Raw genomic sequence first — 25,879 nt, 5'->3', positions numbered from 1 at the left:
AGTGGAAATTGTAAGAGGTGGGACCTCATTGTATAAAATAGATCATTGTCAATATTCCTTTGGACAGCTACATTTTGTTTGTGACCCCTCATCTCTTCCCACCCCTCCCCTTCCCTGCTCTTTCTGTTCCTCCTTTCCCATCCTCTCTCTCCTCATCCCCTCTCAATCACCAGGAAGTGATCAACTTTGCTCCACCACACAATCCCAACCATGATATTTGCCTCCCCATGGGCCCAAAGTAATGGGGCTAAATGAGCATGGAATGAAACCTCTGTAACCATGAGCCCAAATAAACCTCTGTTTTTAAGTAGGTTATGCTGCTATTGTCCATTTCAAATACTTTGACACGGAGATCAACCCTTCTCATTGCCTAAACATATTGCCTATCTACCATTGCCCTTTGACCTGTGTTTACAAAGGTCCACTGTACAAGGCAGTGGCTCCTCCAAAGTTCCAAAGTGGCCTCTGCTTTTAGCTCTTCCTTCAAAAGATTGCTCCCTCCTGGATTATAGCCTCAACTAAAGTGGCAGCTGGGAGTGCCTCTCTGCCACTCCTTCATGCTCCAGAAGATAGAAAGGATGTGTCCCTTCTTTCCACACAGCAGACTTCCTTAGGAATCTTTTAATTATACTTGGGACCACATGTTTCCTCTGTAAAAGACAGAGTATGTTTTCTTGGTATTTCTGCTGTATCCACCCTGATGCTTTTCACAATACATGGCTTCTGCTTATAGATCAGGCAGGGGTCTTATCCACAAAACCAATATTGAAGACATATTACTATTTTTCAAACTATAGCCCCATTTCTTATCTTTTTTTAAAAGTGTGATGCTTTGGAGTAGAGTTAGACAAAAACCAGCTTTTAAGAGTCAACAACAACAACAAAACAACCTAATGGCTGCTGGGCAGAAACTCTGACTGAGGGGTCAATAAGTGAGGTGAGGAGCTTTTAAACACAAAGAACAGAAGCTGGTGATCCATGAAGGCACAGAAACCAAGACAGCCTCACTAAATCCAGCTTGGCACAGCTGGTAATTCTGCTCTAGGAAAGGGCCTCACAGTCCAATGGCACTCAACACTTGACTTGCATCCTGTTCTTAATTGGTGAAGATTAACACATAACTCCCTGATTACAGTTTGGCTGCCTGTATCTTTATTCCTAGAAAGAAAGAAAAAAAACTAGTAATTTCAACATGGCTATTGCTATCCAAACAGCAATTTTCTTCATACTTAAAAACTGGCACCATGATGTATGGGTAAGTCTCTTTCACACAGTTTGAGAAGTCCCACTCGATGAGGCTACCTTCGAATGATCAAGCCAGTTAAAAATCCCACCACATGGGGCTGGAGAAAATGGCTCTGTGATTGAGAGCCCTTGTTGTGTAAGACCAACGTTTGAATGCCGACACTTATATGGCACCTTAAAACTATCTGTAACTCCAGTTCCAGAGATCTGGCACTCTCTTCTGGCCTCCATGAGCACACACTGTATACATGTGGTACTATATACACATGCAGGCAAAACACTCATACTCATAAAATAAAAAAAAAAAATCCCAGTGTGGATGAGGGAGGGGCTACTGAGGCCCCACCCCTAACCTACGTGCTATTGGCAGTTAATGGCTGCTGAAGGTGGGGAGTCACTTATCTCTGGACGGTCTGGCCATGCCCCAGTAGATAACCTCATACACCTGCATATATGGGCAGCATTAATTGGACTCAGTGGGTTAAAAGTAATAATGATAGTAATAGAAATTAAAATTTAAAAAGAGGACATGAAGTTGACAGGATCCTGGGGGTGGGGGATGGGCAGAGAACTGAGAGACGTATATGACCAGGATACACTTTATACATGTATGAAATTTTCAAAGAATAAATAAAAATGATTTTTACTGAATAAAATAATAATAAATTAAGGTAAATAAGATCTAGAGTTCCTGTGGCTAAAACCCAGATGGAGCCTAAGATGAATTCACAGAGATGAAAACTGTCTTGAGGTATATGCCTTTTGAGGATTTTAACCTTGCCTGAGACTTTTCTTCTGTCTCCTTCAAAGTTATCTTAAATCATAGATAAGGCAAAAAAAAAAAAACTATATTGAAAATGGCTACCTAGGCAGCCCTCATTACTATGAAATTCATCTCAAATGCAAGCCTGGTCCTAAGTAATGAAATGGAATGACAGAAAATATTTCTTTCTTCCCCTTTATTGTCATAAACATTCCCAAGGCCCCAGTGACATGGAGCTGCCTACTCTTATGTTTATGAGGTAATTCATTTCCTTAGAAAGTACAATTCTTATCTAGTTTGTACAGAAAATGATCCAGATGGCAGGCCTTTAAAAACTGCAAACACTTCACAATGATTATACAACCATTATGTAATAGCTCCTTGCTCTAGTTAGAACTTTTAAACCCTGCTAATTTTATAAACTTCATGTCGAGCTTTAAGACAGAAGGAAAATAGCCACAATAACAACTGAAGTGATGACTGGTACCCTCCTACAGCTTAATCTAATCCTTGCAGCATCCTTGCGAGGAAGTCATTACTGCTTCCACTTTATGGAAAGAGAACTCGCTCATCATGAGCCGTGGAGCCATGACAGGCTCACCCGCCCCACTTCAATAATGCATGTCACATTTCCACACTGCCCAGCTGATGGAGAACAGCAGCTTACTGGATCCCCTGCCAAAGTGCTGCAAGACCGTTTTCTCCTCCAAAATCTCAAGATCTAAGTACACGACTTATTTTACAATATTAAATATATTTTACTAGTCACATTGCCTCCATGTGTCATCATGTTTCAACATTGTTTCAAGTTTTCCAAAGTCTGAGTACTTAACATTTAGACAGGGTATCAAAATAATTCATAATGTCAATTTTCCACCCCAGGGCAATTCATAGAAATGCATGAAGTTCTGAATACCCCACCCTGAGGACAACAGTTGCTGATTCATCCTCATCAGGATATCCACAGTTTTAGGGGGAAACAGAAGCCCTGAGAAAGCTGGCTTCTGGAAGCCTGCTTCATCACTCAGTGGATTTAACCATCGTGAGTAACCAACTGGTTTATCCTTAACATTTGAACAAGCTCAGGGCCTCCTGGAAACATCACTTTAGAAGCTGCTTCTGTGTTGTACAAAGAGTTATAGGAAATATATATATATGTGTGTGTGTGTATATATGTATATATTTCATATATATATATATATATATATATATATATATATATATATATATTCTATTCCAAAGAAAGAAAGAGAGAAAGAACATTGGAAATTCATAAACGAAATGATAGAACAGCAGAGAAGTGTGGAGAAACCAAAGGGTGATCTGAGGAAAGACAGAATCTCAAGGCTCTGACTGAGCTGCCCCTCTGCATAGGGATGGGAGGCAGATGCTTTATGAACTCGGCCAGGTGAAGAGACCAGCAGCGTTCCCACAGGTGGGTGATTGTAAGCCTCACATCCAGGCAAGGGTTCTTGACATTTCTCCGGCAAGAGAGGAATTACATTTTGCCAGTCTCCATCGCTCAGAGAGCTGTGGTTAGGGACCATTTTAATCAAGAGCCTATTGTCTAAACTGAGCTGCCCCAGAGACCCAATAACCAGGAAAAATCATGGCAGAGCCTGATTTTTAAAAAAAACCAAAACAAAAAAACCAAAACAAAAAACCTGTGTGGGGAGTGATGGAGAATGGGAGGACCACAGGCAGGCAAAGAGAAAAGAGCAGCCAACAGAAGGCTCAGACAGTGAAGTGTGGAGGGGAGGCAGTCCAGCCCTCAGTGGGAGGTAACCTCACTACCTGAGAGTGACCGGGAGTTTGATAGCCCAGAGCCTGGAGTCAACAGGTAGATCCAACCTCTGAAGCCATCAACCCACTGTTCATGGCTATAGAATCGAGAGCAGCACATGCCATCCAGACCCACATCCCTCAGGATGATTTTTACTAGATTTTGAAGGTAGGAGAGATAATCCTGCCTGTGTAGATCCCAACAAACTGAGGAGACACCCTTCAACTTAAATATTAGCTACCTAAGATTGGACAAATTGGGGACTCTGCAGAGTAGGAGAACCTATCGAGTCCATAGACTAAACCAAGTGTGGCAAGTAGAGGCCCCTTATTCACAAAGAAAGGAGGCTGCTGAAGTTAAGGCCATTCCAACAGATGTCAGTATGAGGTCAGCACCAGCAAAAATCATGGGAAAGGCAAGGTACTGCTCCAAATTCAACTGACCCTCCCACCAGGCATCCACCTGCCACCCGTTTAGAATACCCATAAAGAAGCCACACCAACTTGTGGTCTTAGGAAACTAAATTGGAAAATAAAGAAGTGTTCAAAATGATCAAATGCCATCTCACCCGGTATGAAAACTGGGGGGTGGATGGCAAAGGGACCAGCGGTAGCAGAGAGGAGGGAACTGCACATGTCTGGTTATCCTGCTGACCTACTGAGCTCTGCCTGTGGCAACTGCTCCCACTGGGGGATGTCTTGAATCTCATCTACTAAAGAATCCTGGTCAAACAGAAACTGTAGTCAGCTGTAGTGATCCCAATCACTAACTTGACTGGATTTAAAGATGGATTATTAAAGTACACTTCTGTCTGTGCCTGTGAGCACCAGCATGGTGGGGAGGGGGACATCTGCCCTTACTGTGAGTGAGACCAAGATAGGCTGGGATCCAGATGTAAGAAACAGAGAAAAGCAGGGAGGGGCAGAAAGTGCTCTCTCTCTCTCTCTCTCTCTCTCTCTCTCTCTCTCTCTCTCTCTCTCTCTCTCTCTCTCTCTCTCTCTCTCTGCAGCCTTTGTGATGATATTCTTTCTCTCCATGGACCCAGAATCCAGGGAGTCAACAACAGGCTGAAGTCTCTAAAGCCATGAGCTAAAGTAACCATTTATTTCTTTCCCACTGTTTAAATTGGGTCTTTTCTAACAGTAACACAAAAGAAACCACCATATAGGTGTGAAGCTTAATGATGTTGGTAAATGTTAATCAATACCAGAGGCTTAAGACATCTCAACAACTATAAATGTTAAATAAACATGAGTACACTGTAATTTATTTGTTCTAACTTTAAATTTTTTAAAAGAACGTATGAATATTAGAAGCGTTGGGAGCCGGGCGGTGGTGGCGCACGCCTTTAATCCCAGCACTCGGGAGGCAGAGCCAGGCGGATCTCTGTGAGTTCGAGGCCAGCCTGGGCTACCAAGTGAGTTCCAGGAAAGGCGCAAAGCTACATAGAGAAACCCTGTCTCGAAAAACCAAAAAAAAAAAAAAAAAAAAAAAAAAAAAAAAAAAAAAGAAGCGTTGGGGATGGGGGCTGCAGAGATGGCTTCGCATGTAAGAGCTCTTGCTCTTCCAAAGGACCCAGGTTCGATTCCCAGAACCCACATAGCAGCTCACAACTGTTTTAACTCCAGTTTCAGGGGATTGAATGCCCTTTTCTGGCCTCCGTGGGCACCAGGCCACAAGTGGTACAAATACATGCACGTAGACAAAAGACTCCTACACATAAAAAAATATAATAAAAGCAGCTTACTGTGATGATAATTTACAATAACAGCATGAATAATCCACTTAGCATGATAGGATGTCTGAGGGATCTACGGGAAAAGAAAACTTCTCTAATGTTTTTCATTTGATTATAAAGGTTTAAATTTTAGGTGCATTTGAAAATGACAAAAAATCATTTTTGACTCTATAAAATGGTGTTAATAATATTAAGGTCAATCTAATACTGATTGACATTCTGCAATATTTTGAGCCTACTGAAACACAAGAACAGAAAATAATAAGAAAAATCTCTTCTTGTGGTGTCTGATATCACCTGGCAGTCTGCATTGGATCTGCCCTATCAGCTGAAAAGGTCAATGGCTGCTTTATGCACATAGCCCTTGCTTAGCAGAGAACCCAGGAACCCTCCCCATCTGGTGACTTGCTCTGATCACATTTAACAACTTTCCAAGCTGCCGTCCTTTCTTTCTTCTTTCCTCTTTCCTGTTACATGCTCTGCTTTTGGTCTACCTCTTGGCTGACTCTATACAACCTCCCGTGTCGATTGTATTCTTCAAAGACAGGCTCATTATATCTGGCCATTCCCATGTGCCACATGCTTGCAATACCTGCAGAAGTATTTCTAACTAGCTTAATATTTCTTAAACACATTGTTAGAATATTAAGTTCTGTTTAACACATAGCTGTTTTCACAACTATTTAAATCATCAGATTAATTCCAAATAGTAAAAAAAAAAACTAAAAAATGACAATGTTGTCAGGAGTTAATAAAATATGGAACTAGGGGGATGCAGGCTTCTCATTCATTTCCCTTTAACCTTTTCAACTGAGTCTTGAGTAAGAAAGCCCACCTTTGGAAGTAAGAAGTGTTTTAGTCATCATGACATTCTACCCTGACATTTTATTTCAGACCAGGTCAATATGAGCTTATCCTTCAGATGTGGATGTTCCCTGAGAGTCTGATGTGTTAAAAAATTGGTGAAACCCAAGGTGGCACCATTGGAAAGTGGCCACCCCTCAGGAGGTAGGCCTAGAGGGCAGCTGTTAGATCCTTGGGGATGGACCTTCAAAGGGCACTACCACTCTCTCTTCCCACTCTGCTTCCTGGCTAGTGAAATGAACAGTCTGCTCTGTCATGCTGTCCCACCAGGATGTTGCCTCCACAGAGACCCAAAGCAATGGGCCCACTCAGTTTTGCCCGGAACTTCTAGAACAATGACGCAAAGGAGAGGTCTTGTTTTTTTTAAGCTAGTTGGTACTTCCTGGTAGCATCGGAGAACTAATACAATCACATATTATAATTATTAATAATAATTAATTATTGTATTAATACTAATACAATAATTTTTCAATATGAAGAACTAGCTAGACCCATAAGTTTGCAATTGAAACTGCAATGGCAATCCTCTGTAGTCTGCAGTAAAGCCTTTTGCCCAGATTAGGGCAATATACAAGAAACTTGTGGGTACACTGACCTGGTTCACAGTTTTCATTCACGAGTCCTGTATAGAGATGCTGGATGAAGGAGAGCTTCACGTCTTCTCCTTCCGTGTGAATGACCAAGAGGCCCATGGTTGTCCTTGCTGGGACCCCTTGGTCTGTGGCTTTTAACTGCACCCAAATAGGAAAAGATGCTGAAGATGGATTCTGCTGAAGTTTAACTTCACCTGTATATTCATCGACAGAAAAATCTGACTGGGTGTCCGCAAAACTGAAAGTCACAGTTCCATTGGGCCCTGCGTCTGGGTCACTGGCTCTCAGGTGAACAATGGTCTGGTTTAGGGACAGCACCGGGGAAAGGAATGCGTCAACTGGGTTCTCTTCCCAAACGGGATCATTGTCATTAGCATCAGTGACAGATATGAGGATAGTCAACATGCTGCTCCTTGCCCCCTGGGGACTGCAGTCTCTGACCACAGCCTGGAACGTGTGCTGAGGTCTGGTTTCTCGATCAAGGACGTGGCCAGTTCTCACTGTCCCTGTCACATGATCAACAGTGAACGCACCAGAAGATTCCTCCAACAGAAAATATTCTACCTGCCCATTGAGGCCCTCATCTCTGTCCACAGCAGAGAGCATCAGGACCACAGTGCCCACTTCAGCATCTTCTTGCACAGAGACCTGATGGTGAAGCATGGCAAAAGAAGGGCTGTGGTCATTGTCGTCCAAAACCCTAATGTGCAACTGCATCACGGAGCTTTGAGGTGGATTCCCCAAATCTGAGCACAGGATAATGAGGGTAAAATTGTTGATCTGCTCCCGGTCCAAAGCACGAGTTGTTGAGAGTTCTCCCGAGGTTGTATGGATAGCAAAGTACTCGTCCGTGTTTCCACCTGTCACAGAAAACAATTGAAAATCCACATGAAATGGGAAAGTAATGACTCCTTGATAGCTAATATACTTATTAGTTTAATTATTGAAAGTATTTATTTCCTGACTATGGTATCTTAGCATGTTTTTAAGAACTGAGAACAGTTGAGCATGACAAGCACCCTAACTTCTCAATATGGGTCTTAGAACAAGTGCACCAATCTGGTGTTTTGTGTGTGCGTACGTTTTGTTTTGTATTCACGCATTTTCCCATAACATTAAGACGTGTATTTTGTTGACAGTAAAACAAGATTAAGGAATAAGGAACATTGTTTTGTTCTGATATGTGGAGGCAGACACTAGAGAGATGGATCAGTGGTTAAGAGCACTTGCTGCTCTCCCAGAGGACCCAGTAACTAACACAAATTGCTAAACATTCTTATTAAGAAAAAACCTGGAGCCAGATAGTGGGGTGAAAACTTAGAGTTCAAAGAGGCAGAAAGAAGTCAGCCACATTCCTACTGCTAAGAAATCCTCAGTCAAAGAGAGAGCTACTTCCTATTACTCATGCCTATACCTTTCTGTGTCCTGCCATCTTAATTCCTCTCTCCACTGAGCTTCATCACTTCCTCTTTCCACCCAACTCTATCACTGTCTGTCTGTCTGTACAGACCTCCAGACCTCTATGACTAACTAGTGCTGGGATGAAAGGCGTGTGCCACCATGCCTGGCTCTGGTCCAAATGTGGCCTTGAACTCATAGAGATCTGGATGAATCTCTGCCTCTTGAATGCTAGGATTAAAGGTGTGTGCTACCACTGCCTGACCTCTATGTTTTATATAATGGCTGGCTTTTTCCTCTGATTCCCAATCAAGCTTTATTTGTTAGAGCACAAATAAAATATCACCACACCGGTACGGTTCCCAGTACTGACATGGCTGCCCACAACCATCTGTAATTCCAGTTCCACGTGATCCAGTGCCCTCTACTGGCCTCCACGTGCAGTGGAGCACATGCATCCATGCAGACAAACAAACATACTCATGCAATAAATAAATCTTTTAAAAAACACTCCACGAAAATAAATGGTGGATTATACTACTTTTCCAAAACGTTACTGGCGGCTGAGCTTATTTCAGCTGTTCCCCACCGCTGTGCTCATCTCTTCTATGATCCCCTGGCACTGCGTGTGTCTTAACACTTCTGTCAGGCAGCTGCACATTTGTGCAGGAAGGGTATTTTATTCACCTCTGTATCTTTCAAAATGCATGTTCTTTACTATCTTCCATGGGACCAACTCTAATAAAAGTTATAATTGAACGCAGAAGAAAGACATCTACGTAGATTACTGAAGTAAAAATGATTCAAAGACTCATTGGCCATATTCTTGAATGAGTGGTGGGATCAAAGTACTAGGCTCAATGGTATGGGGCCTTGCTAGTTTGTAAACGCTTAAAGCATACAGAAACAAAGTGCTCAGGAGTGGAACCCTGTCTTTTTTATTTATAAGACACAGTTAATCTACATCCAACATAGAGATGGTCAGATGCATTTTATTGCTGTGGGATGTCTTTCTGTACGCTGTGAATATATGCTATTCCCCTTGGTTAGTCAATAAAGCTGCATTGGCCTATGGAAGGCAAGACGGAGCCAGGTGGGAAATTCCAAGAGAGAGAATGAAAGGAGAAAGGAGAGTGGGGGGAGACGCTGTACTGCTATCCAAGGAGCAACATGTAATGGGACACAGGTAAAGCCACAGAACATGTGGTGATACATAGATAAATAGAAATGGGTTAATTTAAGATGAAAGAGCTAGCTATCAAGAAGCCTTCTGTAGGCCATACAGTTGGTAATTAATACAAGCCTCTGAGTGACTATTTTATAGGAGGCTGCAGGACCGTGGGGTTGGGTGGGACTGGAGAAACTTCCAGCTACATTTTGGTGCCCAGATGTGATAGCAAGAATTTCCACCCAAAACCTGAGAAAGCTTTAAAAACAAGATTCTAATACAGAGTTAAAAACAGCTTCCTAGTTATGTCTTTTCAGGCAAGCCATGATACAGAGATGCTGCAGCATATGGGCTTGACCTACAGCATAGCAGATTCACCGCCATGTACACAGAGGCATCTCCAAGCTGTGCAGCACACTGCATGGTGGATTTACCTTTGTTAGTACAGACCAAAAAAAAAAAAAAAAAAAAAAAAAAAACAAGGTTTCTGGGCTACACACTGCTGGATGGAGGCATAGACCCAGTTTCCCATAGTTAGCTGTAAGCATGTGTTCCCCAGAGCTGGCAATAAGATACCTCTGCCATGTTGGGAAGGTGAGGTGGGTGGAGCCAGCAGCCAGGGCTGCCTCTTAGGTCCTAGTCACACTGTAGTTTAAATCAATGGTCAAAAAATGACTACAGATTCACAATAAGACAGATTTAGATGGAATAAAACATTAAATGGCTTACAGTGTGTGTAAAAATGTACATAGGCTTGGAAAAAAGAGAGGAAAAGGAACATAGACAGTTATATAAAGAAATGGATAGTTTTAAAAATAAAGTATTTAAAGAGACAATAAGGATAACATAAAAGGATGGAAATTCCACAAAGAATCTGGACACTGCATATTATTACATTGTTTTGGGGATTTTTAACTGCATAAATACATTTGATTGTAAAGGCTACTTAGTCAAATCAGTATGTATATTTTAAAGGTATCTTGACTTCAAAATTTGTATCTAAGGTTACATTGCTTTGGAAAAGAGGTTCTGCTTGTGTTTCCACAGAAGGTGAGAACCTGTGGAGTGTTTCCAGGCTAATATGGTTTGATCAACCAAGACCCCCTGAAAGGTCAATATAGCCTCACAGATTATTACAGTGAAGATTTCACTATAATTCTTAATTTTCTCAGGATCTCCATAAGATTACCAGCACCCCCAATCAGCAGGAAGTAGTATGAGAAGCTATACCCAAATGCCCAAAATATTGTTTATATGTGTTTATTTTTATTTAAAGGAGGTTTATTGTAAATGTAATCTCTTTCTAAAGAAGAAAAGGGGATATAGATATGATAGGATAAAGGGGTAGATTATTGAATCTACTTTTTAGGAGCAACAACTTATTTAAAATGTTTTACATTGCTATGGATTTTGGTTTATTGATACAAAGTTAAAGTTAATTTTGTTATACTGTACATGTATTTATACTCTTGTTTAATGTATTATGTTTATGCAACTCATTTACATTGTAATGTATAACTAAGAAATACAGGTTAACAATTAGTCTTCTATGATAGTCAAATTTATAGTCCTGTTAGTTATGTTTTTTAGATATACAAAGTTATATTTCCATTAGGTAGGTAACCTTCAAACTCTTCAAAGACCTACAGAATATGCCATTTAAAATATTTTAAGAATTTAGACTTTTCTGGACAATGAGATACATCTGCTCCTGCCAGCACCAATTATTTCAAAGAGGATGATAGGCATCAAAGAAACTCATTATGGAGTTTGCTTTCTTTGGGGCAAAAGTTAGCCACTGGGTAAAAAAAGTGTCCTTGCCTTGACTGCTTGACAGGATGCTGTATAAACTGGACAGGCAGGACCCATAGGAAAATGATCACTCAATTCTGCCAAAACAAGGTGAGGTGATCCTTCAAGTTCTTGCTTTACAAAGGAGACTGCCAGTCATCCTGCAGGATACAGGGAGAAGTGACTGAGAAACTCTAGGCCTATAGGCTGAAGATGGATGCTCCAATGTTGCAGAGGAACTTTGAGTGCCTGTCCAGGCATCCAGATGTGTCTGTCATTCTAGATTTTTGAAAGTTGTTTACAATGCACTTCCTGTTTACTTAGTAATATTATATCCTTCTGGTGTCTTTGATGAAATTGAAGACTAGATAGTTATAATTATAGCTTCCCTTAGTCATGATAAAAGTCAAATTAGATATAAAACTTTAGACTCACAAAATAGGAGAGATGGTAGAATATTTTATAATTTTGCCAAATATAAATAGACTAGATACTGTAACAGTAATTCCTGGTTGATAACTACTTTGTTATATATAATTTTACTATGTTAAAGTTAAAGCCTTCCTTTTTATTAGACAGAAAAGGGGAAGAGCTGTGGGATGTCTTTCTGTACGCTGTGAATATATGCTATTCCCATTGGTTAGTAAATAAAGCTGCATTGGCCTATGGCAAGGCAGAATGGAGCCAAGCAGGAAAATCCAAGAGAAATAATAAGAGGAGAAAGGAGGGAGGGAAGAGATGTGGAACTGCTGTACAAGGAGGAACATGTAATGGGGTGCAGGTAAAGCCACAGAACACATGGTAAAACATAAATAAATAGAAATGGGTTAATTTAAGATGAAAGAGCTAGCTAGCAAGAAGCCTGCCATAGGCCATACAGTTGGTAATTAATATAAACCTCTGAGTGATTATTTTATAAGTGGCTATAGGGCAGCAGGACTTGGTAGGACAGGAGAAACTTCTGCTACATTATATGATATTTGTGGTTGAGAAATAAATTCATTTGGTCAACAAACATTCAGTGAGGTCCTATTATGTGGCAAGTATGAACTCGTACTTTATATTACAAATATGCTTGATATTGGAACTATAAGGAAGAGTTTGCATATGATCTAGCTCCCAAGACCTTATAGTCTAGGAAAGACAGGTCAGGATGCAGACATTAGGGTATGCTCTTAATACTCATATTCAGGTGGCATGGGTGCACAGGAATCCAACAGTGTATAGAGTCTTAGTGTGGCCACAAAATGCTACTAGAAACAATAAAATCCAAATTCACCTTTCAATGGGAAGAAACAAGCCTACAAATTTTGGAGACAGTGTTCTGTGTAAAGTAAAGACTGTATGAAGTCCTGTAAATATGAGCACTTAGTAGCTGAAATGTCTTGGAACAATTTTAAAAAACTGGATTCCCTTGGAGTTTGCTGTAGAATATAAGAAATGGGTTGTCACAAGTGAAGACATGGATTTGAGAGGAAAGCAGGGTCAAACCACAAATGGTCTATACTTCAGCCACTAGATACAGAGGCCAGAAAATGGTGGTATACACACCTTTAATCCTAGCATTCTGGAGATAGAGATCCATCTGGATCTCTGTGAGTTCAAAGCCACACTGGAAACAGCCAGGCATGGTGACACATGCCTTTAATCCCAGGAAGTAATGGTAGGAAACAGAAAGGTACATAAGGCATGAGGACTAGGAACTAGAGCCTGGTTAAGCTTTTAGGCTTTTAGCAGCAGTTCAGCTGAGATCCATTTGGATAAGGACTCAGAGGCTTCCAGTCTGAGGAAACAGGATCAGCTGAGGAATTGGCAAGGTGAGGTGGCTGTAGCTTGTTCTTCTTCTCTGATCTTCCAGCACCCACCCCAATAACTGGCACCTGGTTTGGTTTTATTAATAAGACCTTTTAAGATTCATGTTACAGAAAAGGTCTTTGCTATTAACTAAATTACAAAGTCTGCTCAATTTCCTGTGATGAGTAAGTCACAGCAGAAGTTATGAATTGGTTTGGGGGAATGTACAACTCAGACAATGTCCAAGCACTAACTTGACTATTGTTCGGATTTCTAATAGTCTTATAATTAAAAAAAAAAAACCCTGGTATTGTTAGAATTTCTAATGGTCTTATTTAAAAAAAAAAAAAAAACGGTATCAGATATTGGGATAAATGCTGAAAGATCAGAGAGACAAAGGAACAAGCCACTACCACATCTCACCTCTAGAACTCCTCAGCCTGAAAAGCCTTTAGTTCCTGTCTCCTCATGTCTTATATACCTTTCTCTGCCCTGCAATATAATTCCTTCTTAGTACTGGGATTAAAGGCATGTGTGACTTCCCAAGCAAAGGCATGAGATCTCAAGTACTGGGTTTAATGGTGTGCGCCACCACTGCCTGGCTCTGTTTCTCTCCTAGATTGAGTCAATCTCATGTAACCCAGGGTGACTTTGAACTCACAGAGATCCAGATGGATCTCTGACTTCCAAGTGCTAGGATTAAAGGTGTGTGCCACCACTGCCTGGCATCTATGTTTAATCTAGTGGTTTGTTCTATTCTCTGATCTTCAGGAAATTTTATTAGGGTACACAATACATCACCACACTTGACTTCTATCAACTGTCCTCTGGCTTTCAGGTTGCACAAGAGGGGCTGATGGACCACAGCTTAGAGGAAGAGCATACACTCAATGCTTCTGAAGCCCTGAATTCTGAACTCCATTGTTTAGCACCAAGAAAGTTTAAAAATGTGGACAGTTCCTTTCAGACCTGTGTCTGTAAAAAATAAAATTGGCAGGAGACCTGTTGTTGTTCTCTCTCTTACTCGAAGGCAGCAGATTGCTCTATACTCCCAGCTAAGCAAGAGGCTAGGTCAGGAGGAACCTAGAGGATAGGATTTCAAGACCAACCTGGGGAACATTATGAGACTTTGGGAAGAGAGGGAGGGAGAGAGGGAGGGAGGGAGGGAATAAACCTCACATTCATAAACTGGAAAAAAAAAAGGATCCACCAATTCTATTAAGAGATTCATTTCCAGCACAATTTTGTTTTTAATAAACTATTAGCAAAAACTTGGACAGTATCTTTGATATTTTAATCTTTCAAAGATCAACCCAACCTAAAATAACTTGTAAGCTTAGATTCTAAATTTATTAAAATTTTAAAATAGCTTCCATTTCAATATATACAGATACTCAATTATAGAAAATACAGTGACAATAATCGGTATAAAAATAAAAAGCTACTTTGTTATGGTAGATTGTGATAGGGTATAGAAGGAATTATCAACTCAAGATGTAAAGAATAAAATAAGCGATCCTATAAAGAAACAAAAAGTAGAAAAACGCCATCCATTCTAGATGCATTTGCCCTAGTATTGGCATAGAAGCAAATTCAGGTAAACTTTGAAGAACCACGACCTTAGAAAATTTGGAGGGTGCTGATCCAGGGTGGGCAGAGGCAGAAGCCGCTCCCTCCAGGGGAAGAAGAGAGCAGCAGTTCCCACTGGGTGTGGCTTTTGTAGGAAAACACAACAGACACCAGAACAGGAAACTCAGCCGACCACCCGCACCGGTCGGTACCCGGAGAGAACCCCGGCTTTCCCATACTCACCCGCTATGTGATAGGTGACAGCTCCATTGTTGCCAGCATCCACATCGAAAGCCAACACGGTATAGACAACCCCTGGATCTTGGTTTTCCAGAACTTCCATGTCATGCCTGTGGACAACAGGCTCTGGAGCGTGGTCGTTTTCATCCTCCACGGTGCAGAGGACGGTTGCAGTGCTGGACAATGAAGGAACGCCACCGTCCTGCACAAGCACTGGTGTTGAACACAGAGAAGGACGGTTTGTGGCTGTCACTACATACCTAAGATACGCTGTTCCAGTTACACAGCATGAGACTGAACCAGCTGGGTGACCCTGGGCCAGTGATATCTCGTTTAGAGTCATCTTACAGAAACCTTGAATTTCAGGCCAGAGAAATGGCTCGGCACCAAAGAGAAATTGCTATTCTTCCAAAGGCCTGAAGTCGATCCCAGCACCTAATGAGGAAGTTCATAGCCACCTGTATCTCAATTCAATGAGGGTCAGTCAGCCTTTTCAGGCCTCCATGGGTACTGCATACACACAGTGCACATACAGACAAGTAGGCACACACACATACATGTACATTTTTAAATAAGTCAAAGTTTGAACGGAATGCTAAGTCTCACTAATAATCCTTCTAGATCCTTTGAGCTTACATAGTGTGGGGGGGGGCAGGCCCCTTACCTCGAAGTGTGAAGATTCCTTGAGCTTCTCGGTCAAATGTGACACTTGTCACCACCTCCCCTGTGTCAGGGTTGATCTCAAACAACTCAAAGTCAGGCCCTGGCAAAATTTGAAACTGAAGCTCGGCATTGACTCCTTAAGGAAAAAAAAATAAAGCAATTTGGGTAATCTGACCATTTTCATAGGAACATATCAGGCTGTAGATGAGAAAGGTGAGATTATTAAAAAGTCTTCAAATTAAAGTACAAGACAATACCTCTGTCTGTTCTTCTGGAATGACGGCCCTATGAGCAGAAATGCTCGGTTTTCAAAAGCCTTATGAGACTTACCCACAGTGAATGCTTAGGATTTTTTCCTTCCCATAAAAGTTTTTCTTAGGAGTGAGCAACTCTACAACGTAGTCCTAATTACTCCTCCTAACGCCCCTGATTGTAACTTAATGACATAATTGTGAACTTGTGGGACAGATGACAATTTCTGTAGATTAGCCTCTGTTTAAAAAGCTTGTGCTCAGCTGTAGGACTCTGTTTATTCACAACCTCAGGGGGCAGGCCCGCAGGGTTGCTTGTGTGGTTATTCTTGCTTTGTTTTGTGTTTAACCTTAGCAGTTGGTCTCCTATCTGGGTGTGTGAGGAGTGCCATACCACATTGTTACGCATTTTGAAAATAATTCTTCCCATTTTTGTGGTTGTAAGTCGTTACTTGCTTATTCCTCCTCACACCCTTGTAATTGTCCAGAACAAACAAGAGAACGAGAAAACAGAAAAGAACTAGAGATGACTTCGTCTAATCCCATTACCTTACTAAGCAAGTTGGAAGCCTTGCAAAGATGTAGTACAGTCTTCATGACGCACGTCTAAGGAAGGATGTGTGTGTGACCAGTTGCTTCTGTGTGCTCATGACACTATCTAATATTAGACCCCAATTCCCACAGCCCCATGAATTCTTCCTCATGCCCCTTGAAATCACCCCCCATGACTTTCTTTCCCTCTTGCAGTCCAGCCTGAGCATCACTCCATCAAACTTGCTTCTTCCCCATGTGTTGTGACTTTGGGTTGAAGATTCCCAGCTAAGTGGCAGCCCAAGCTTAGCTGAGCCCTTTCTCTGCTCTCCTTGGTTATCCAACAGATGTTGAGATGGAGAGAAGGTCCTAACAGCACAGTCTAAGGTCACACAAATGTCACCATCATCTGTGATTGTCCTCAGGCACAGCTCCTCTTAAGGTCTCCTATCAAACACATCCTGGCTCGCGCCCACAGGCTCCTTTGTATTTCTCAGAAAGAAAGGAAATCTTGAGAAAGAAATTCCCTTAATCATCTGAATTTACATTCAACTCTGCATCTATCTGCCCATCTTAATGGCAGAAGGAACCCTTCAACTGCTCAGGCTTGAAATTTTCCTGAAGTATCTGGTCTTTCCTTTGTATTTTTTTCTATCTTCTGAAACTACAAAAACTAAGTCCTTGGCGGGGGGGGGGGGGGGGCACGCTGGCGGGAGGAATGCTGAAGGGGTGGGAGGAGGGAAGAGAGGGATCTGTGATTGATATGTAAAATGAATAAAAAAAATTCCTAATTGAAAAAATTAAGTCTTCCTCAATATTGCCAAATTTCATTTAAGGATATTGTCATTCTCTGGAGCGACCTTCAAATCACTGTCAAATCTAGCCATCCTTTCTACTATGAGCAATGATTCTTCTTATCATAAAATCTAATGGCTCTCTTTAGTTCTTACCTACTTTAGCTCCTCCATGGTATCCTCCATTGCTGACTGATATCCAAAAAGAGAAAGGAAGGAAGAGAAAAAAACATGGAAAGAGAAGTAGAAGAAGAAATGTTTTGCTCTCTTTTTCTTTGCTTCAAGTTTTGTTTATTTATTCATCTATTTATCCAGTCATTTGTTTGTTTTGGTGCTAGGTATGGAATCCAGGGCCTCACACATGCTAGGAAAGCTTTCTATAATTGAGATGAAGTCTCTGGTTGTTTCTCTATGTCATACTTTACTCCTCATTTCCAGAGATGGGTGAAAAGGACTTATTCTAGCCATAGATTAGTTAGCATCTTGCTCTAATGAATAGAGGCACAGATGAATACAGATTTGTCTATTCCTTTCCTAATCAGTGACTCCAGATTCATATTGAACTCTGATTATTTGCTTATTTGATTATTTAACTCTTTCCTCCCTCCCTCCTTCCCTCCCTCCCTCCTTCCCTCCCTCCTCCCTTCCCTCCCTCCTTCCCTTCCTTCCTTCCTTCCTTCCTTCCTTCCTTCCTTCCTTCCTTCTTCCTTTCTTCCTTCCTTCTTTCCTTTATCTCTCCTCTCATTTCTTCCCTCCTGTGCTCAATTATTCAAGCACATTTACTGAATGATAGACTTGTAAAGATTGCTCAGACAGCTTTTTTGGTCTCCAGATCTCCTTTCTTGTAGACAATTAAATCAAGAGTTATAAAGAGGATGGGATAGACTTCAGGAGGAAGTAGATTCAGAGAAGATGTGTTAAAGGCAATATGTTCACTATTTCGTTCAGTAAGCATGGAAAGTTCTAAGGTGACAGGCAAGTGACAAAAATGTAGTGCTAGGAAGACCATAAAGTCTTTCTCTTCACAAGGCTTATAGTACAGTACTCAATGCAGACAAGTAAGCTTCAAACACCATGCTACATGATATGGCATGTCAGACTAAGCAGAGACACTCTTTAGTACCATGAAGGTGAACAAGAGTTAATCTGTAAAAAGGAAGAAAGAGTGGATGCACTCAAAATAAAATTCACACACTTCACCAGCATCTACAAAGTCCCTCACGATATGGACCCTGCTTATTCTTACAACTCTTCTCACAGCTCATACCCTTGCTCACACCCTTACTATATTCCTGCTTTCCTTACTTCCTTTCTGCTCCCTAAACATACTGTTTCATTTTGCTTGTAACCTCTGTATTTGCCATTTCCTGTTTGTTCTTACTGTAGTTTTTTTTTTTTAAGACAAAGCTTAAACTTCTATGTCTCAAATCTAAATCTATGCTTCCATGCCTGTGATATACTAGAGTCTGAGACTATAGCTCTCCTTTGCCCAGTGGCTTCCTCCAAGGATCTTCTTCAAAGAGTTGTCACAAAGGGACACTAAAAGGAGACTGAAAGTCCAAAGGAGGAGAAGGGGCTGAGGACACAGCTCAGCAGTTAAGAGCACTTGGTTTTCTTTCAGAAGACCTGAGTTCAGTTCCCAGAATCCACATGGCCACTTACAGTCACTTGTAACTTCAGTTCCAGAAGACTTATACCCTCTTCTGGCCTTCATGAGCATTGCACACACATTATGCATGTAGGCACATGCAGATAAAATAGTCAAAACACAGAAAATCAATAAATAAATATTTTAAATGGGAAAATTTCTTCTTCCTAAAAGGATACTGTATCATCAGTGCTTATTCTGTCCTTTTAACATTCCAAGATCCAGATTCTGCAAGGCTGTTCCTCTTATAGTCAGTCCTCTGAATTCCAAACTTTCTCTTTTTTTATTTAAATGGTAGTTGCTTGCACACTCATCTCCCACTCCTCACCCCCACCTTCACAGTATTGCTTTGCTTACCCAGTTGCCAAGCAACAGTATCAGCATCTAATATTCTTGGCTGAACAGGACTGGCAAGAACATTTGTCACAAGGAGTAGGTCTTGCATATCAGGGAATTTGGACTCTTTGTCCTTGACTAGAGTGCTGAGTGTCTTGTCACAGGAGAGAGAATGTCAGTAAGTCATCACTTTTGGAAAGCATGGATAGCCGACCACTAGGGTTGGACTATGATGAAGTAAGATCATTAAAAGACTCAGACTGGTTAGAAAACCAAATGTCACCATAATTTACAGAAAGCAAATTACAAGTTGAAGTTTTAAACTCACAGCTTAACTCATAGGAGATCACAAATCTACTATGAGAGAGAGCTCCAAGATGAATCTCCTGGAAGACCGGACTTACACTGAGTGGCAGATATACAACAGAGACAAGGGGATGCAAAAGTCCACTAAAACCTATAGGCAGAGTCTGCAGTACGGCAGGCAGCAAAGTGAAAATATGTCTAAGTTGTAGATAGATCCACATTGTCATTAACCTGAGGAACATATATAAAGCCAATTTTAACTATACGAGAAAGACCTAGTCTTAGAGCAGAATATAACATTGGCTTGTGAATACTTACTGACATTTTGTGTCTACTAGGGATAATGTAAAATACTATTTTCCAATTAGGAAGACTGTCATGTCCTCAACAATGACACAATGCTCACACCGTCAGACATTTCTAAACCAAAACCAGAATATGCTTCACTGGTTATTTGGGGATAGTGAAAAATAAGTAAATAAATATATTTCAAAGATTAAAGGTAACTTGAAGGCATTTCTGACTCATGGGCTTTGGTTTCTCAAATCATGAGGTCAAAAGTACTGCTTGAGTACCTACATCATATCTCTCATCACCCTAAGAATTGAGGCTAAAAGAAAGTAAAATATACTGAATTCAAGAGTTTATAGTGTAGAAAGGAGACAGTCAACAAATATAAAGAAATTAGAGTTTAGATCAAAGTTTAACAAGAATTGCCTTCCTAGTGAGTGAGACCATGATCGGTCCTTTTTCATTTCCCCCTTTCTATAAATGCATTTCTAGCTGGAATCTATGTAGAAAGAACCTACATAGTATGAGTCAACCAGATACCAACTAAAGGCCAGCAGAATAATAGTAAGAGATTAGCAGAAGTAGTAGCCTAAGCCATTAAGAGTGTCATTGTGGCTCCTCTAGCAACGGCCTTAGATTGAGAAACTCAAGTTTTTACCTTCCTAATGGCCTAACTGCCCTCTAAATTCCTCTATTAGGATGTGGTCAAAATGAAAGTCCCTAGGCTTTACTTTATTTTAGCATCTAGGGGTGGGGATGAAGCTCAGTGGTAGAGCACTTGCCTAGCATGTGCAAAGCCCTAGTTTGATGACCAGATAACAAAAAAAGATGTTTTAGCATCTTAACCCTTTGACTTAATGAGCACATGTAAGTCTTCTCTTAGAAGGTGTACATGTGACCCTAATAAGGATAATACTGGTAGTACTCCAAAGTCTGAGGGATAGGGAAGCCCTATCTACCTCCTTCCCTTCTTCTAAAACATCTTCTCTCCTACATTTTACATATCTGATGTTAGAAGAATAATATGAACAGTAGTGTCAGAATTAGAGTCAGTCAAATACTATGCTTTTCCCTGACTCCAAGAGTGGATTTTGAAGGGTACAGCTGTACATCACACACAGAGAAAGTCCTGTCAGGAAACCAGATGTAGTTTATTCAAGATGACACTGGGTAGAGAGGACATTTGCATGGAATAAAAAAAAAACCCACCCTCTTGCTGACCAATGTATTGTTGTGTTAAAATGTCACGTTCCACCACTACTGAGCAAATGTCATTAGCCCAAACTCATCTACCTTGTGAGGTGCCTTTTCCTCCAGGGAGCCAGGGGCAGCCACAGTCATCTTTGCACACTAACAATGGAGCTCTTGTTGAGGTACCAAATGCTGGGAAATTTTTAATACCTCAGTAAAAATCTGGTAGTTGTGTTTTTTTTTTTCCTTTTAATACAAGAAAAAAGTCCTGCTAGATTTAGAGTGAGTCACACAATATAAACATTCAAATCCCTTTGGACTTTGAATGCCAAACAGCACTGAGTGCTTACATTTCAAAAAATCTGCATTCTAGAATGCCAGAACACATATGCTCAGCTCTTTGGTATTAAGTAACACTATAGTATTTTTTAATACATACTATAAAGTAAACCATTCATAAATTCCAACCTGATGCCAGTTATGTTAAAATCTTCAGTACGTCATTTAACTCTCATGCATAATCCTATTTCATTGTTTTAACTCAGTGAAGAAAAAAGATCGAGGGGAAATATATTCAAATATACACACAGTCACAGGTATTTACATAAACACCAGCTTAACAGATCTGGCTTCATCGAAAACACAGCAAATACAGTACTCATAAGAAATTCTCACCAAAAATTAAATTTTTAAATTAAAAAAAAAATTTACAAAATGAAGACTTTCAGTAACGCAAACTTTCTCTAAGACATGCAATGTTAGATGAGCATTGGGATGATGTTAAGTTGTATTTCAAACCTCTATTAATGCAAAGCCACAAAAAAATACATACATCTGAATTTTCAGTTGTGATTTTGATCCCTATAATGATAAGGTTTCAATTCAAATAGACTCAATAGGAATAACATTAACACTAGGCAATTTCACAACAGAAAATAGTAGGAATTACTTATGGCAGTCACTTCTTGTGACTAAATGCAAAAATCTGAGAAAAAAATCCTTTCTCCCTTTTCAGTAGAACCCCGCACAGAAAATAAAATTAACAAAATAAGGTCGAGGGGAGAACAGATTGCAGGTGGCTAAGCCACAAGTCTGCAGAGGGCTCAACCTGTGCAGTCCACATTGTGAGGTGGCCCTGCCCAGGATCTTGTTGCTGTTTACACACGGAAACCTTGGAAGGGAGAGTTACTGAACCAGGGCAACCGAGATGCACAGCTCCCGTGTGCTCCCCAGGATCATTGTGAAAAGCACAGCTTGTATATTCCCCGATGTCCCTACCACCCTAGAGCAACGGTTCTCAACCTTTCTAAGGCTGCGACCCGCATGTTGTGATGACCCTCAACCATAAAATTATTTGCATCGCTACTTCATAAGTGTAATTCTGCTATTGTTTTGAATCGTAATATAAATAGCTGTGTTTTCCGATGGCGAAGGGTCACGACTCGCAGGTTGAGAACCGCTGCCCTAAAGCAAACAGTGCTGGAAAAGCTCTAGGGCTAACTGAGCTTAGCCAGACTGAGAACAGCTGTGAGCATGCGCCTTTCCGAGTACAGTGAGGAAGTCTTTGATCACACTGCCCCACTGTGGTCAAACAGGGAAAAGTATGTGAGCCCTTGAAAAGGGCCCCTAGGGTCTCGGACAAACTCACATCAGGGGCCCATCCTTGCACTGTGGTGTATCCCAAGACAGCAGAGCAGCTGAGAGATACAGGACTTATCTTGAAAGCTAAACAAAATCTCTCTTTTACTCTTCTGATCTTTTAGGGGAGAAATGGGGCTGTCACACTGTCGGTTTGGTAGAAACATCATTACGGTATTTGTAAATGTAACCCCTGCACGTGTAAGTTTTAAAGACCGGCTGATTAAGTGCTTTGTTCTGACGTGAACTCAGAATGTATTGTTAACAGCAAACACCGAGCTATCTATTTTTATCGTTATTTAGTTTAAAATAAAAACAGAACATCATTAAATTTACTGTGTCCTTAAACACCCAAAGAGCCCCAGCGATGCTCAAAAGCAAGTCGGAGGCACTCATCACTTCCCAGTCACAGTAACTATTCACTTCAGAGTTGTGTGTCTGTGTTCTGTGTTAATTATAAGAGTAGAAACAGGAGTGAACGTCGGCTATTCACTGTGCCAGATATTGGTAGGAACTCTTTCCACATAGTAATGCCTTCATACTTATAATGAGACTACATATTAAGTGCCGCAATTATCCCCATCTTACACACAAGACAGACGAACAGAGAGGATTAGTAACTTCTCCAAGGTTACACAGCTTATGTAAGAGATAATTCTAGGATTCAGACCTAAGCAGTCTGATATCAGCTCCACAGCTCTTGGAGCAAGCCTGGCTTAGGCTGAGGAGATGGAGAACCACTGGAGGTCCTCATGCTCAATGCACCCAGGGCGCTTTGAGACGTTGTGTATCTCTGTTTGCTGTCTCAGTAAAATCAATAAATTACATGTTAATTAGGTATGTGCCACTCTAAATAATAATAAAGATTAATTCAAACAGATGCTAGATAAAAAAAAATACATCTACAGCTATTTCATGTATGTTGCTGGAAATACTTGATATTTAAGATATGTAGTAACTTCATTTTCCCATAACTATTGTTTTTCTTAATTTATTTACTATTATTATTTTTGTGTGTACACACATGCATGCATGTAGCATAGCACACATGTGGAGGTCAGAAGAGAACATTCAAGAATCATTTATCTTCTTCCACCATGGAGGGTTCCAGAAATCCAACTCACTGGGCTCCCTGGCAAACACTTTCTCATGTGCCAACTCATAGGCCTCACTTTCCCATAACTACTATTTTATGCTGACTATAACCATTTCATACTTTTTATGGTGTCATTGACCTAGGTTCCAATAGTTTTCAGATTACCTGAATCGGTGTCTTCAGCTTCAACCCTTGTGACAAACGCCCCAGGACTTTGGTTTTCTTTAACTGAAGTTTCATACAGAAGTTGCTTAAATACTGGTGCCTCATCATTGACATCAAGGACAGTGACTGTCAGAGTCTGGGATGAAGAAAGTGCTGGTGTGCCACCATCATGGGCCACGAGGATCAGGATGTGCTGAGTTTTCACTTCATAATCCAGAGGACAAGCTGTCCTCAGCAAGCCTGCTTTGGAAGAAAAGGCATGGTGGGCTATGGGTGCTGTTTGGCATAGGATCACTTATTCTACCTCAGCTTATGTTGCGTACTTAAAAACTCAGCTTTCATTGCTAAAGAATGAATCATAAAAAAGAGAATGAAATTTATTGAACCAACTTTAAATTCATCTATTATCTACTAACATTCTTGGTCAGAAAAGTCAATTTAAGTTATAAAGACAAATGACAATTTTAAAAGTCTATTCTACATGATTATCTAGTAAGGGGCCTATATCAAAATTACTAGTGTACCCAACATTTCCCTCACTTTTAAAAGTATCTATGATTCCAATAACATATATTCTGTGACACATGACACACTTAGAAGTAACCATGTTATAAAAATGTGCCTATGACTCTGTTGGGCAGCACATCTGATTCCTGTTAAGGAATTGCCTTCTGTTATATGTACTCTTGGTTGACCACCATTTGCTTTATGAACAATAAAGGGCACAGATGTTGCAATTCATACCATAAACTTCACAAATGAGCCACTATCTATCCCACTGCATTGAGCCACATAACCCATGTCTGTGCCGTGCTCTACAATGATAGTCATTATAGGTTAATAACTGTCATATATTTCTTTTAGGATTGCTGACTGCCTTCCTAAAATTTTTCTTCAAATAATTAAATATTGAATCAGATTTTTGAAATAGTTTTTTTCAATAATTACCTATCCTTCTATACATTGGGGCTATAGGAAAACTCACTATGTTTTATTTTTTATTAGAAACATGAGCATTGTGAGAGGAAAAAAGAAAACTCCCACCTCATATGGATACATTCTGCAATTATCATTTTACGTCTTTGAAAAATACCTCAAAAGAAATAGCCATTGTAATAGCTCCAGATTCATGATGCCGGCATTACTAGGACACAATTCAATTTTATTCTTCCTCTTTAACAGGATGAAACAGACCTTCCCTGAGCATCTTGGAAAGCATTTAAAGGACCATTAAATCAGCTCTGAGGAGAGGCACAGCTCTTGCAGAAATCATCAGCCTGTGTCTGGAGAATCTCCTGTCAGCTGGGCACTTAGGTGGTGTTCATGCAAGCCTCAGAAGGGAACCATATGTCAGGATTTGAGAAATGTTCTGATAAAATTTCCCAGCAGAATAGAAACAACTATGCTCACAACTTCCAAATCCTCACATTCACTTTAATTCCAAATAATGTTCTTCACAGCTGGCCAAATAGTTTACATCTGAGATTTTTTTCCTAAGGTTCATGTTGAAATCACTATTTTACAGACAATTAGATAGTATTCCATAAGTTTTTTTAAATGTCCTGAAAACTCACATAAAGGAAAGTTCATTTCCAAACTCACAGGGCTGATACTTTGCATATACTCTTTTTTTTTTTAACATATCACGTTTAAAAAAAAATAGTGGCAGCCTCTTGGCAACATGGTGACAGCAAGACAGATGAAATATCAGTGCAGAGTGAATGCCATTGAGTAAATGCTGATGTAAAAACTAAAATGCTACAACTGTTGTGAAAAGCAATGTCCCTAAAGAGCAAAGAATTCAGCCATTAAAACCTGTGTGTTATTTTCAGTTACTAATCAGGGCTGGCTTGCATGATCTAAAGGCTAATTTTCACATGAAAGTCTTTGTATAATGATGTTGATTTGGCATAAAGTCACCTTGCTTTACTTACAGTAGTATTCCTACCTCAAAGATTCATGATAGTAGCTATTGTATCCCCAGCCCACAAGATACAGTCAGCTACAAAGCACAGCTAATATC

The 25,879-nt window shown here is 40.4% G+C and overlaps 1 protein-coding gene across 2 annotated transcripts in view; it reads right to left on the bottom strand.

Moving 5' to 3' along the window:
- Positions 1–25,879, bottom strand: part of Dchs2 (dachsous cadherin-related 2) — a 213,542-nt gene that overhangs the window by 35,790 nt on the left and 151,873 nt on the right. Inside the window, exons 10-13 of one of the 2 annotated variants that reach the window (XM_016003822.3) lie at positions 23,857–24,096; positions 15,611–15,745; positions 14,950–15,159; positions 6,989–7,846 (exon numbers count right to left, since the gene is read on the bottom strand). In XM_016003822.3, coding sequence (XP_015859308.1) covers positions 6,989–7,846; positions 14,950–15,159; positions 15,611–15,745; positions 23,857–24,096 — 1,443 coding nt within the window. Of the gene's footprint in view, positions 1–6,988; positions 7,847–14,949; positions 15,160–15,610; positions 15,746–23,856; positions 24,100–25,879 lie in introns of both variants that reach the window. The other variant, XM_042279201.2, reaches the window with a different exon arrangement.

Source organism: Peromyscus maniculatus, chromosome 6 (genome assembly GCF_049852395.1).
Source record: "Peromyscus maniculatus bairdii isolate BWxNUB_F1_BW_parent chromosome 6, HU_Pman_BW_mat_3.1, whole genome shotgun sequence".
Lineage (NCBI taxonomy): Eukaryota > Metazoa > Chordata > Mammalia > Rodentia > Cricetidae > Peromyscus > Peromyscus maniculatus.
This window is presented reverse-complemented; position numbering and strand designations above follow the sequence as displayed.